Raw genomic sequence first — 11,727 nt, 5'->3', positions numbered from 1 at the left:
TTATGTAGGCTTGACTGTCCTGAGCTTGCTTTGTAGACCAGGCCTTGAACTCGGGAGATCCTCTGGGATTAAAGGTATGTGCCACAGCCAGGCACTGGCATGCAGGCCTTTATTCCAGTACTCAGGAGGCAAGTGGGTTTCTCAGTGTGAGGCCAGCCTGCTCTACAGTGCGTTCCAGGACAGCAAGGGCTACACAGGGAAACCATGTCTGAGAAGATAAGGTGTGGTCACTACTACCCAGCAACTTTTTTTTTTTCTAATGTGTGTCTTATACTTATATGTCTGTGTACTACACTACATGTACAGTGGTCTATAGGCCAGAATTCCCTGGAACTAGAGTTAACAGACACTTGTTACCTGGGTGCTAGGAATCGAACCTGGGTCCTATGGAAGAGCAGTCAGTACCTTTTTACCTGCTGAGCCCTCTCTCCAGCCCCTTTTTGTGATTTCTGCCAAAAGGCAGGACAATGTTTAGAATGCCAAACAGTTTTTTTTTTTGTTTTTTTTTTAAGATTTATTTTATTTATTATATATATAAGTACACTGTAGCTGTCTTCAGATACACCAGAAGAGGGCATCAGATCTCTTTACTGACGGTTGTGAGCCACCATGTGGTTGCTGGGAATTGAACTCATGACCTCTGGAAGAGCAGTCGGGTGCTCTTAACCGCTGAGCCATCTCCCCAGCCCCCTGTTTGTTTGTTTTTTAATATGTTGGGTCTAGGCTGGTCTCACAGACTTCCTGAATGCTGGGCTTAAAGGTGCACATCACCACTACCCAGCTAAACATGACTCTTTAAAAAGTAGTTTTTAATTTAATTTTGTGTGTGTTTTATTTGCATGCTATGCATGCTTGTAGAGGTCAGGGAAACCTGTAGGAAGGTTTTTCTGCTTGGTGTGCACCTGGAAGTTGAACTTAGATGACTAGACTTGTAAGCAAAGTGTCTTCCCCCGCTGAACCAGCTCCTGAGCCTGGCTCTTTGTTTTTTTATTTTTTTTTTTTTTTTTTTTTTTTTTTACATATTTTGTATGTGTGCTATATGCATTTGGAGGCCAGAGGTCAACTTGCAGGCGTTGGTTCTCCTTCCACTGTGGATCCCAGGGCTGGAACTCAACATCTGGCTTCAGGGCAGGTACCTTTACCTGCTGAGCCATCCTACCATTCCCCAAGCCTGGTTCTTAATAGCTCTTGCCACCCCAGATTACCTGCACGACATTGCTTGTGCAGTCTTCGCTGGGCTGGCACGTTCACAGGGCAGGACTGTCCCCCAGGGATCCTGTGGAGGAAGTAAAGCAGTAAGTCCACCAGATCATCCCAAAGCCCACACTGGGTGTGCAAATGGACACCAAAGGCTGGACGTGTCACCAGGAACTTGGTTATCTATGAAAGACCCTGGCAAGGTTGCTGCCAGCTGAAATGGTCATGTTTGGCTTCAGCTGTTTAGTCTGCTCAAGTGACGAGACAAACGCACTGACCTGCTGTTCTCAGGTGGCCCCTGTAGGTGACCAGTGCTCTTGGGCTCCACACTACAGGTTCTGTAGGGTGGGCTCTGCTCTAGCTCCTGTGGCATAAGGGAGCTTAGAGACAGGCTGAACAGAGTTCTTGTTAGGTCCCTATCATGGCCTCTCTGAGGTCTGCCTGGCTGCTTTCGGAGTACTCAAACCACAAGGGCTGCCCAGGCCAGAGACAGGAAGGGGTGACTCCAGGTTAATAGATGAGCTGAATGCTGGCCCAGCCCCACCTCTGGGGACCCAGCTGATGTCATCAGAGTGAGCCTGGGGAGCAGGGCAGGGCTGAGCTGGCAGGCTCTCCTTGCCTCCGATTCAGCTTGGTTAGCTGGGTGCCCTCTAGTTCTGACTTGCAGGATGCCCTCCCAACAGACCACAGACCCCTCTCCTGCTCGGGGCAGCCCAGCCCTGAGGGAGATGGAACCCAAGGACCAGCAGCTCATGGTGAGTCCCCTTTCTCATGGCCCTGCTAATTCCAGCCTCTCCCAACCTCTCCACCCCTGAGGAGAAACCCCAAACCCATGCTCAGATCCGTCTTCCTAGCCTTTAAGGAGCAGTGTTCCACTTCTGGTTCACCTTTTCCTTTCCTGGAACCCAGAGATACTATCCTACTTTCTCACTGTGGGACTCTAGACACCTGTACCCCCATTTCTGAACCTCTGCCTTCAGCCCAGGGTCTGAACTACAACCCCAGCCATGGGGCAGGCCTCATTCAGGCTCCTTGGACCCTCGGCTCATAGACCCCAGCCGGCCACCTGTGACTGGTTAAGAGAAAACTGGCCTTGTGTCTTCTATGGTATCATCAAAGGATACTGTTACACAGAGGCTGGCAGAACTGAGGGACATGCAAAACACAGGCTCCCTTCCTGAATGCTCATAGAGGTGTTTCCTTTCTGATCACAGCTAACATGGGCATCTATGTGACCTTGGGCAAGTTGTTCCTCTGTGTTCCATGGGAGTGATGTCACCACTAAGTCCTCAGAGCCTCTCTAGGAGGCAGGAACAGCTCCGTGCAAGTCGAGTCTAGGGGGTGAATGAATGGGAGATGCTCACTGAGCACAGGCAAATGGGAAGTGGGAGTCTAGCTGAGGGTCTTGGTGCTGCCCGTGCCCTGTCCACAGGTGGCGCTTCGGATCCGCCCACTCAACAGTACAGAACTGGAGGAAGGAGCCACTGTCATCGCACACAAAGTTGGGGACCAGGTGAGGCTAGAGGCATACTCTTAACAGAGGCACCTGGTGGCCAGGCTGTGTGTGTGTGTGTGTGTGTGTGTGTGTGTGTGTGTGTGTGTTCCTTGGGTTTGACAGCAGGTAATTTTACCCACTGCTAAGCCTTCCCACCAGTCCTGTTTGGTGTTTGAATGACTTCCTGGGGACCTGGGACTCATTGGTGATGTTAGGCAGGATAGACAGTGAATCGCAGGTATGTTCTTGCTTCTGCCCGCCTAAGCAGTGGGCCTACAACCACGTGCCACCATGCCCAGCTCTTTGTGTGGGTTCAAACCCCTGTCCTCAATCTTGCATGGCAAGCACTTTACTAACTCGGCTTCTGCTTCTCTCCCCTCTCCCTGTCCCCCCCCGTGTATATGTGTATATCTTCTATATATACATATTATTTTATATATATATATATGTGTGTATATATATACATATATACATATACACACACACACACACACACACACACACATATATATATATATATATATATCTTCTTTCAGTTTTTCTTTTGCGTCTCACTGTATCACTGTATACAGCCCAGGTTCACATAATACTTTACTATGTATCCCAGGCTAGCTAGTCTTGCACTTACAGCAATCCTCCTGCCTCAGCCTCCCAACTTTTTAACAGACAATGCATGAGAGCGAATTCTTTGGGAGCGAGGACACAGGGCAGTGGTAGGAGACTTGGCAGCAGAATTAGCATGCCAGGCCTGATTTCAGAAACTAGAGGACTGCTGGCTGCAGGCTGGGGCTCAGGCTGCCAATGCCAAGGACTCTCTCAAAGGAAGACTCAGTGCTCACCTGTCCACACCTCAGAAGCCTTTGTTTGGCTGTCACTTAGACTCTCAAGCCAGGCTTTGTAAGACATACAGAATGTCCGTCCCTGTCAGTCACTAGGGAGGTTAGTGCGGTGCTCTGTAAGAGGAGGCTCAGGCTAGGTGTTTATACTTGAGCTGACAACCCAAGCGGTGAATAGATAAAGATCCCTGCCAAAGGCTGCCCACTGGGGCTCAGAGTGCCCAGGGGAGGGGCCCATTGGCAGAGCTACCATTGGGGTGAGTCAGCACTGAGGTCACCGACTGCTAAACAGTGCACACCCGGTCCTAGGCACAACAATAAAGACACAAGTCAGCTGAGAACGAGGGCTGAGTAGCGAAGGCAGGGCCAGTGCTTCCTATGTGTGGATGCCTGACTGAGCAGTAGAGAAGGCAGTGTGAGGAGGTGGAGGGACAGGTCAGGAATTAAGAGCGCCAGCTGCTCTTCCAGAGAAGCACCCATGTGGTGTCACAGCCGTCTGTAAACTTGAGTACCAGGCAGGCGATTGGACACCCTCATAGCTTCTGTAGGCACTAGGCATGCATGTGGCGTGCACACATACATGCAGGCAAAAGACTCATACACATAAAAATCTTCAAACATCAAGGCAAAGGGCTCTAGGGACAGCTCCATTAAGTATTTGCTGTGCATGCAATGAAGACCTGAATTGTAAGCCCAGCTCACAGGAAAAGCTGGGGGTAGTGGCAACAATCTTAGCACTGGGGCAGTGGAGACAGGAGGGCCCTTGAGGTCCCATGGTTAGTTAAGCTAGCCAATTCTCATGAGCCCAGGAATCAGTGAGAGAACATGTTTTTAAAAAGAAAAAAGAGAGTGGAGGGTCTGGGTGTGCCTGCGCACATCTTAAATCTCAGCACTTAGGAGGCAGAGACAGGCAGATCTCTGTTTGAGACTTTGAGGCCAACCTGGATCTAGAGAATAGAGTTCCAGGATAGCCAGGGCTATACAGGGTAGCCCTGTCTCAAGAAAGCAAAGAACAATAACAAAAGATGGAGAACAGTTGGGAAGATGCCAACCTCTGACCTTGAGTGCATACACAAGCATGCACACACACACAAAATTAAGGTGAAATTAACACCACAGAAATTCTTTTTGTCTTCCTCCTCCTCCTCCTCTTCCCTTCCTCCTCCTCCTCCTCCTCTTCCCTCCTCCTCCTCCTCCTCCACCACCTCCTCCTCCTCCTCCACCACCTCCTTCTCTCCCCCCCCTCCCCCCTCCTCCCTCCCCCCCTCCTCCTCCTCCCAGTGACTTCCCATGTAACTGAGGCTAGCCTTGAACTCCCGCCTCAGCTTCTGAATGCTTCAGTGACAGAGGCGCACCACTACCTGGTTCAAATTTCCTGTTTTCCTGTGCGTGGGTTTATTACTACTTTACTTATCACTTTATATCGCACTCGTGGCCCCCTCTCAGTCACCCCCTCCCACAATCCTTTTCCCCATCTCCCCTTCTCCTCTGAGCAGGTGGGGACCTCCTCGGTCTCCCCACCCCGCACATCAGGTCTCTATGAGGCTAGGCACATCCTCTCCCACCGAGGCCAGACAAGGCAGCCCAGCTAGAAGAACATATCCCTTGTACCGGCAACAGCTTTTGGGACAGCACCCCTCCAGTTGTTCAGGACCCACATGAAGACCGAGCTGCACATCTGCTACATATGAGCAGAGAGGCCTAGGTCCAGCCCGTGTATGTTCTTTGGTTGGAGGTTCAGTCTCTGAGAGCCCCATGGGTCTAGGCTAGTTGGCTCTGTTGGTCCCTGTGGAGTTCCTATCCCCTTAGGGGCTGCAATCCTTCCTCTTACTCTCCCATAACAGTCCCCAAGCTCCATCCAGTGTTTGGCTGTGGGTGTCTGTCTGCATCAGTCTGTCTGAGTCAGCAGCTGCATGGGGCCTCTCAGAGGACAGCCATGCTAGACTCCTGTCTGCAAGCATAACAGAGTATCATTAATAATGCTTGCCCATGGGATAGCTATGAGAATGAATAGAAATCTGCAACTAATGGGTGGGGGGAGGGGGAGCATCTCCAGGAAAATAGAGACCAGGTATAAGGGAGGCACCAAAGAATCAATGGGGGTGTCCTTAACTGTGACACGCAGCATCCGGGATATGGAACCTGAAGAGGCCACCTCCTGTAACCAGGCAGGAACCCCAATGGAACAACAGGGACACCAACCCACCCACAAAACTTTTGACCTAAAATTCATCCTGTCTATAAGAAATGCAGGGACATGGGCCAATGAGTAAGGGGCCCAACTTGAGACTCACCTTTTCTTTCTTTTTTTTTTTTTTTCCGAAGCCAGGGACCGAACCTAGGGCCTCACGCTTGCTAGGCAAGCGCTCTACCACTGAGCTGAATCCCCAACCCACCTTTTTTTTAAGATTAAAAGATAATTACATTACTTTCCCCTTCCCATTCCTTCTCTCGACCTTGTCGTGTCCCTAACCCCTCCTCTTCAAGCAAACAATTGATCTTTTACAGCTACGCAGTCAGCATTATCTATCCCACACCTGTCAGCTGCTACCCCACTTTTGACTCTGGTTTTCTGGACATTTCCTATGTGACCTTCTGTGTGTGGCTCAATGGTTTTGAGATTCATCTGTGCTGTGATAAGTTCAATTCTCTTCCTTCTCCTTCCTCTTCCTTCCCCCTCCTCCTCCTCTTCCTCCTCTTGTGCTTCAGTCTATGTAGACCAGGCAGGCCTCAAACCCATAGCAATCCACTTGTTCCCAAGTGCTGGGATTAAAGGTGTGCACCACCAAACCCAGTTACTGTTCTTTGGGAACCCAGGGTTCCCCCAGCCTCACATAGGTGCCTCAGTGCCCTCTCGCCCAAGCTCTGACTCCTGGAGTCAGTTCAGGACACAACTCCCCTCTCCACCCAAACATTCCATCATGTGCCTCTTTAAAACAAAAGGCATTCTCATCGGGGGTGTGGCGACTCACGCCTGTAATTCTGTCACTAGCTGGTTAAGGCAGGAAGATCATGAATTCAACGGCAGCTAGCCTGGACTGCATAGCTAGACCCTTTCTCAAACAAAAAAACAAGGGCTACGGAGACTGTCAGAGGGTCTTGGTTAGAACACCCAGCACCCATGTAAAATCCGGGGCACAGCCATACTGACACATCTGTAATCCACATGTTGTAGGGAACAGGTTTGCTGTGGCTTGCTGGTGACTCTGACATTAGTGAGAGACCCTGTCTCAAGGGAATAAGGCAGCCTACACATTAAAAGAAAGAAAAAAAAAAAAGGCAGGTGATGGTGGCCAGGACCTTTAATCCCACCTAGGAAGCAAAGGCAGGCAGATCTGTAAGTTCCAGGCCAGCCTGGTCTACAGAGTTCCAAGACAGCTAGGGCTGCACAGAGAAACCCTGTCTTAAGAAACAAAAGCCAAAACCGTTCTTGCCACATCCGTGGACACTCCAGGAATCGACCTGACTAGGATATTGAGGGGATGAAGAAAAGACGAACACAGAAAAACTCTTGGATCCAGGAGCTTGCGGGTCCCAGAGCTCAGGCTCAGTGCAGTCGAACAGGGAGGTGGGGTCATTGCATTGCAATAAACAGGGAAGCAGGAGGAACAGTGTAGGGAGAAGTCTTCAGGCGTAGGTATCTATCGAAGACGCCTATGACAGGCAGTCTGCACACATGGACCAGAGGACGGCTTTATAATGACTCTGAGCTTCACTCTGGGAAGGCTTTGCCACTCCCAAGGACTTGCTGGGGTCCTTGATCCAGCAGTGCCCAAGTCAACAAGACAATTTACTCAGGACTTCACTTTGACCCCTGCACATTCTGGCATCTGGAAGAGCAGCCAGTGTTCTCAATCACTGAGAGCCATCTCTCCAGCCCTGCTTTTAGCTTCTTGAGAAACCTCCACACTGGTTTCCAGAATGTCCCAACCAGTATGTGTCCCTACCAACCGTGAATAGACATTAATGTTTGTTCATGGTAGCCATTTTGACAGAGGTGAGATGGAATCTTAAAAGAGATTTAATTGGCATTTCTACCATGGCTAAGGATGTTGAACACTTTTTAACAAACATGTAGGAGTTTTTTGCCTGCACGTATGTCGGTGCATCACATTCGTGCCAGCTGCCCGTAGAGGCCAGAAGATGGCGTTGAATCCCCTAGAACTGAAGTCACAAGTGGTTTTGAACCACCCAACACAGATGTTGGGGACCAGATACAGGTCTTTTGCAAGAGTAACTAGTGTTCTTAATGGCTGAGCCATCTGTCTTTCTCTGTCTTGTTTTTAAAAAAAATCAAGTGAATAAATACCAGTGATGGCATACACCTTTAATCCCAGCACTCAGGAGGCAGAAGCAGGCAGATCTCTGAGTTCAAGGCCAGCCTGGTCTACAGAGTGAGTTTCATAATAGGGTTATACAGAGAAACACTGTCTCAAAAATGAATGAATGAGGGCTGGAGAGATGGCTCAGCGGTTAAGAGCACTGACTGCTCTTCCAGAGGTCCTGAGTTCAAATCCCAGCAACCACATGGTGGCTCACAACCATCTGTAATGAGATCCGATGCCCTCTTCTGGTGTGTCTGACTGCTACAGCGTACTGATATTAAATAAATAAATAAATCTTTTTTTTAAAAAAGAAGAAGAGCTGTATACTCTCTTTGGTTCCGGATGCCTTCAAAACTAGCTTTGCACCACAGCCTTCCAGAAATACTTGGGTTTTTAGAAGTCCTGTTCCTAGCAGGCCTCCACAGGCACCAAGATGGCAGAGAGACATTATTATTATTATTATTATTATTATTATTATTATTATTATTATTATTATTGGTGGTGGTGGTTTGTGTGCTTGTGCGTGTGCATACGTGTATGTGATGGATACAGGCTTGCATATCACAGCATAGACATAGACAGCTCTTTGGACTCAGTTCTCTCCTTCCATCTTTATAAGTAGCATCACTCACTCGTCTGGTGCTGGGATAAAGCACCATGACCAAGGCAACTGGAAAAGTTTACTTGACCTTATAATTCCAAAGAGATTAGAGTCTGTCGGGTCAGCGTTACTATTGCTGTGATAAAACATGATCAAAAGCAAGTTGGGGAGGAAAGGGCTTATTTTGCTTACACTCCCACAGCACTATTTATCATTAAAGGAAGTCAGGACAGGAACCTGGAGGCAGAAGCTGAAGGCAGGAGCTGATGCAGAGGCCATGGAGGGTGCTGCTTACTGTTTTGCTCAGCCTGCTTTCTTCCTTTCTTTCTTTTTTTTTTTTTTTTTTGGAGCTGAGGACCGAACCCAGGGCTAGGCAAGTGCTCTACCACTGAGCTAAATCCCCAACCCCCTCAGCCTGCTTTCTTATAGCACCCAGGGCCACTAACCCAGGGGGTGGCACTACCCACAGTGGACTGGGCCCTCCTCACTCAATCACTAATTACAGAAATGCCCTACTGGCTTTCCTATAGTCTGATTGTGTGGAGACATTTCTTTTCTTCAATTGAGGTTCCCTCCTCTTAGATGACTTTAGCTTGAGTCAAGTTGACATAAAACTAGTCCGTGTGACACAGCGGAGTCATGGCAACTGGAGCTGGAAGCTGAGAACTCGGAGCTTGAACTGCAAGCAGGAAGCAGAGAGAACACGTTGGTGAGGGTGCATGGCTTTGAAACCTCCAGGTCAGCCCCAAGCGACATACTTCCTCCAGGAAGGCCACACCTCTAGCAAGGCCATGCCTCCAACAAGGCCACGACCCCCAGCAAGGCCACTCCTCCTAATTCTTCCCAAACAGCAGCACCAACCGGGGGCCAAGTATTCAAATAGCTGCACCTATGCAGGACACTTTACTCAAACTGCAACCCATGGGCCCTGGGCATGGCACTCAGGCCGGCAAACTTGCCTGGTCAGCTCCTTTACCTGCTGAGCCATTTCAGTGCCCCAGCTACATACATACATACATACATGCATGCATGCATACATGCATGCATACATGCATACATACATTTATTTAACTTCATACCTATTCATTCTAAGATTCTTCTCGATGGTTAAGGTCTCTTTTGTATAGAATCTGAAAATAAGGGGTTGGGGATTTAGCTCAGTGGTAGAGCGCTTGCCTAGTAAACACAAGGCCCTGGGTTCGGTTCTCAGCTCCGAAAAAAAAGAAAAAAAAAAGAATCTGAAAATAAGGATAATGTTCGCTAATGTTCATTATACCGACAAAAATATTTTTCTGGGGCCAACAAGATAGCTCTGCAAGGAAAGGTGCTTGTGGGCAAGCCTGATGATCTGAGTTCAAATCCTGAACTCCCACAGAAGAGTAGGAGGGCCCCAACTCCCAAAAGTCCCTCCTACTATGGCATGCAGGTCCCTACCCTTGCACATCAGTGACTCACAACTCTAACATCCCATCTCATGCCCTGCTGTTCAGAGGATCCCGACTGAAAACCCATGTAAGTCCTCCTTCAGCCCTGTCTTGGCCACTGTGGCACAATACATCCCCAGGAGGAAAAAAAGCAAAGAGAATCGGCTTATGTCACCAGCAAGTCCTGGCCAGAAGCCAGGAGAAGCCCTGCCAGAGCCCAGCCTCTCAGAACTGCAGTTTCCAAAGCTAAGAACACAGGAGGGGCAAGTAGTGGTCATGTGACAGGACCCCTTGAACCACCCAGATCTGTCTCCACTTCCTTGGTTTCTCTCCCGTGCTCAGCCCCATGTCTCCATCAGCCAGGTTACAATTGGCCTCTACCCATTTCCCTGCCCCCTGTTGTCCCTGGGGCAGACTCCTTGAATCCCTTTGCCTCGGAGGATCTTAACTGGTTTGCCTGATAATAATGTTTATGGGGACTGAGGGGCCCTGGGGACTGCCAGGCTCTCAGAGAGTGGAGCATGTAGTGGAGGCTTTGGGACAGACTCTTTACCTCCCCTGTCCTGTGAGAAAGTGACCCGTCCAACACCTTATAGTTTCCACAGCCTTCTCTGACAGCATTAGTTCATAGGACCATCTGTCAGTATGGGGCAGAGTGTGTGAGCGGTGGGGTGGAGTGCTGGGTAGGGCTGTTGAAGCATGGCAGATGGCTTTCCCTTGCCTTGGGGTTGTCTGGGGCCATTTACGTGAATATGGAGCCTACTGGCTGGGGGAGGGGGTGTATGGTCATGCCTTGGGTGAGGGACATCAGGTGACACTGCCCCCCCCCCCCCGTGAGTGAGTGAGAGACAGGGTAAAGTGTTCACTAAGGAGGCATAAGGACCTGAGGTTGGATCCCCAGAGCCCACACAAAAGCCAGATGCAGCCGTGTGAGCCTGTAACTCCAGACTAGAGAGCAGTAACAGGAAGGTGCCAGCAGGGCTAGCGGAAGCCGTGAGCTCCAGCCTCAGTGAGAGGCTGTCTCAGGGACTGGAGTTATGACTGAGAACGACATCTCAAGGCGGCAGTGGTGGTGAACATCTTAAACCCAGCACTCAGAAGGCAGAGGCAGGCAGATCTCTGAGTTTGAGGCCAACGTGGTCTACAGAGTGAGTTCCAGGTCAGTTAAAGCTATAGAGTAAGACCCTGTCTAAGGAAAAAAAAAAAAAAAGACATTCTGACCTTAGCTTCTGCATATGAACACAGAGAGGGAGAGAGAGAAAGAACATACAAACTTACAGCCATTTCTGGCCCTGACCATATTTCTGGATAAGGCCACAGTTCTGGGGTGCTTGCTAGGGTCTGATTGGCCCTCCCCTAACCCCTCTGTCTTACCGTGTCCAGGTGGTTGTGCTCATGGACCCAGGCGAAGACCCAGAGGACACGCTACGAGCACACCGGTCCCGGGAACGTACCTTTATATTTGACACTGTATTCGACCAGCAAGCCTCTCAGGTGCTTACCACCCCCTCTGCCTGGAATTCCAGGAGCGCCCTGGACCCAGGTGCTGGGATGTCTCATGTCTGTCCTCCTCAGGCTCTCCCTGGGAAGCAAAGAAGGTCGTGGGGAGAAAACCCATCCCAGGGATCAAGTGGATGTGGTCTTCCTGTGGGCCCAGGGCTCGTCGGGTCCTGCCGCCTGCTCTGGGGGCTTCTCTTGAGTTGTTCACCTGTTCCCTCACTGCACATGCTTTAGGGACCCACGGGCTGTAGGGCAGGGGAAAACTGAGCACACATGTGCTCCTCATTGTAACATGGGTGGCCAGCAAGGGCCTCTCCAAGGAGGGACATCTAGACTGAGACCTGTCATG

The 11,727-nt window shown here is 49.9% G+C and overlaps 1 protein-coding gene across 1 annotated transcript in view; it reads left to right on the top strand.

Moving 5' to 3' along the window:
- Nucleotides 1-1,786: 1,786 nt before the first annotated feature.
- The window catches only part of LOC116885492 (kinesin-like protein KIF19), a 46,732-nt gene continuing 36,791 nt past the window's right edge, over nt 1,787-11,727 (top strand). Inside the window, exons 1-3 of the mRNA XM_032886782.1 lie at nt 1,787-1,952; nt 2,630-2,710; nt 11,262-11,372. Coding sequence (XP_032742673.1) covers nt 1,866-1,952; nt 2,630-2,710; nt 11,262-11,372 — 279 coding nt within the window. The 5' untranslated portion in view covers nt 1,787-1,865. The remainder of the gene's footprint in view (nt 1,953-2,629; nt 2,711-11,261; nt 11,373-11,727) is intronic.

This window comes from Rattus rattus, chromosome 16 (genome assembly GCF_011064425.1).
Source record: "Rattus rattus isolate New Zealand chromosome 16, Rrattus_CSIRO_v1, whole genome shotgun sequence".
NCBI lineage: Eukaryota > Metazoa > Chordata > Mammalia > Rodentia > Muridae > Rattus > Rattus rattus.
Note: the sequence above shows the minus strand (reverse complement) of the source record. Positions and strands in the feature narration are given on the sequence as shown.